Below are 811 nucleotides of genomic sequence, written 5' to 3'. Positions count from 1 at the left end.
GGGTTCAAACCAGTTTTTTTCGCTTCCTAATAAACCGGTTTTGTTTAACCTTTTTTGTCACTGTCTCAATATAAGCAAAAGTGATATGTTTGTTTTCATCAGCAATACTCTTATCGGTATTCTCCTTTTATCAGTATAACTGCTGCTACTTTCTTAGTATGATCCAAATTACTATAATCTTCATCAGTATCTTCAGTTATGATAATACCTCTTATCAAAATAATAATGTTATTCTTATCAGGATTGCCTCCTCATTCATTATACTTCCTTATCATATTATTCTCATCTCTATAATCACTAAGCAAATCCATGTCAGTCACACATACACACTGATCAGCCACCCACCATCTGAGCCACGGGTTCCATGAGCATAGAAATGTGTGCCTTCAAGTCGAGGTCAGAGGCCATCCTCAAGCTGTGTCGGTACCACAGCCAGGCAGAAGCTAGGTCACCGGTGTCATAGCAAGCGGTGGCAACCCTCAGAGTGTCGAACACGGACAACTCTTCAGAGGAGAGGAGTGTGTGAAATTTAGTAAACGACATTCTTTTTTTTATTGTTATTATCATGATATCTTTCTTTTAGTCCTACAAAGGCGATAAGAAAGTTGTTTTTTTTAAGCTTCTCTATAATTAGTAGAGAGTTGCTTGTCTTGCCGAAAGATGGTGTGTACTGTTTCACGTGAATATAGGAAGTAATATATAATGATATGCCCATTGTATCGTATGTATACAGTATATATTATACACTATCGCCAGTAGTTAATCGAATCCTGAAACAATTGTACTCGTAATGTAAAGAACGGGGCGCAAA

At 37.4% G+C, this 811-nt stretch overlaps 1 protein-coding gene across 1 annotated transcript in view; it reads right to left on the bottom strand.

The window, feature by feature from the left end:
* The window catches only part of LOC119590432 (prolyl 4-hydroxylase subunit alpha-3-like), a 17433-nt gene that overhangs the window by 8932 nt on the left and 7690 nt on the right, over nucleotides 1–811 (bottom strand). The window contains exon 6 of the mRNA XM_037939097.1: nucleotides 346–503. Within this exon, the coding sequence (XP_037795025.1) occupies nucleotides 346–503 (158 nt within the window). The remainder of the gene's footprint in view (nucleotides 1–345; nucleotides 504–811) is intronic.

Source organism: Penaeus monodon, chromosome 27 (genome assembly GCF_015228065.2).
Source record: "Penaeus monodon isolate SGIC_2016 chromosome 27, NSTDA_Pmon_1, whole genome shotgun sequence".
NCBI lineage: Eukaryota > Metazoa > Arthropoda > Malacostraca > Decapoda > Penaeidae > Penaeus > Penaeus monodon.
This window is presented reverse-complemented; position numbering and strand designations above follow the sequence as displayed.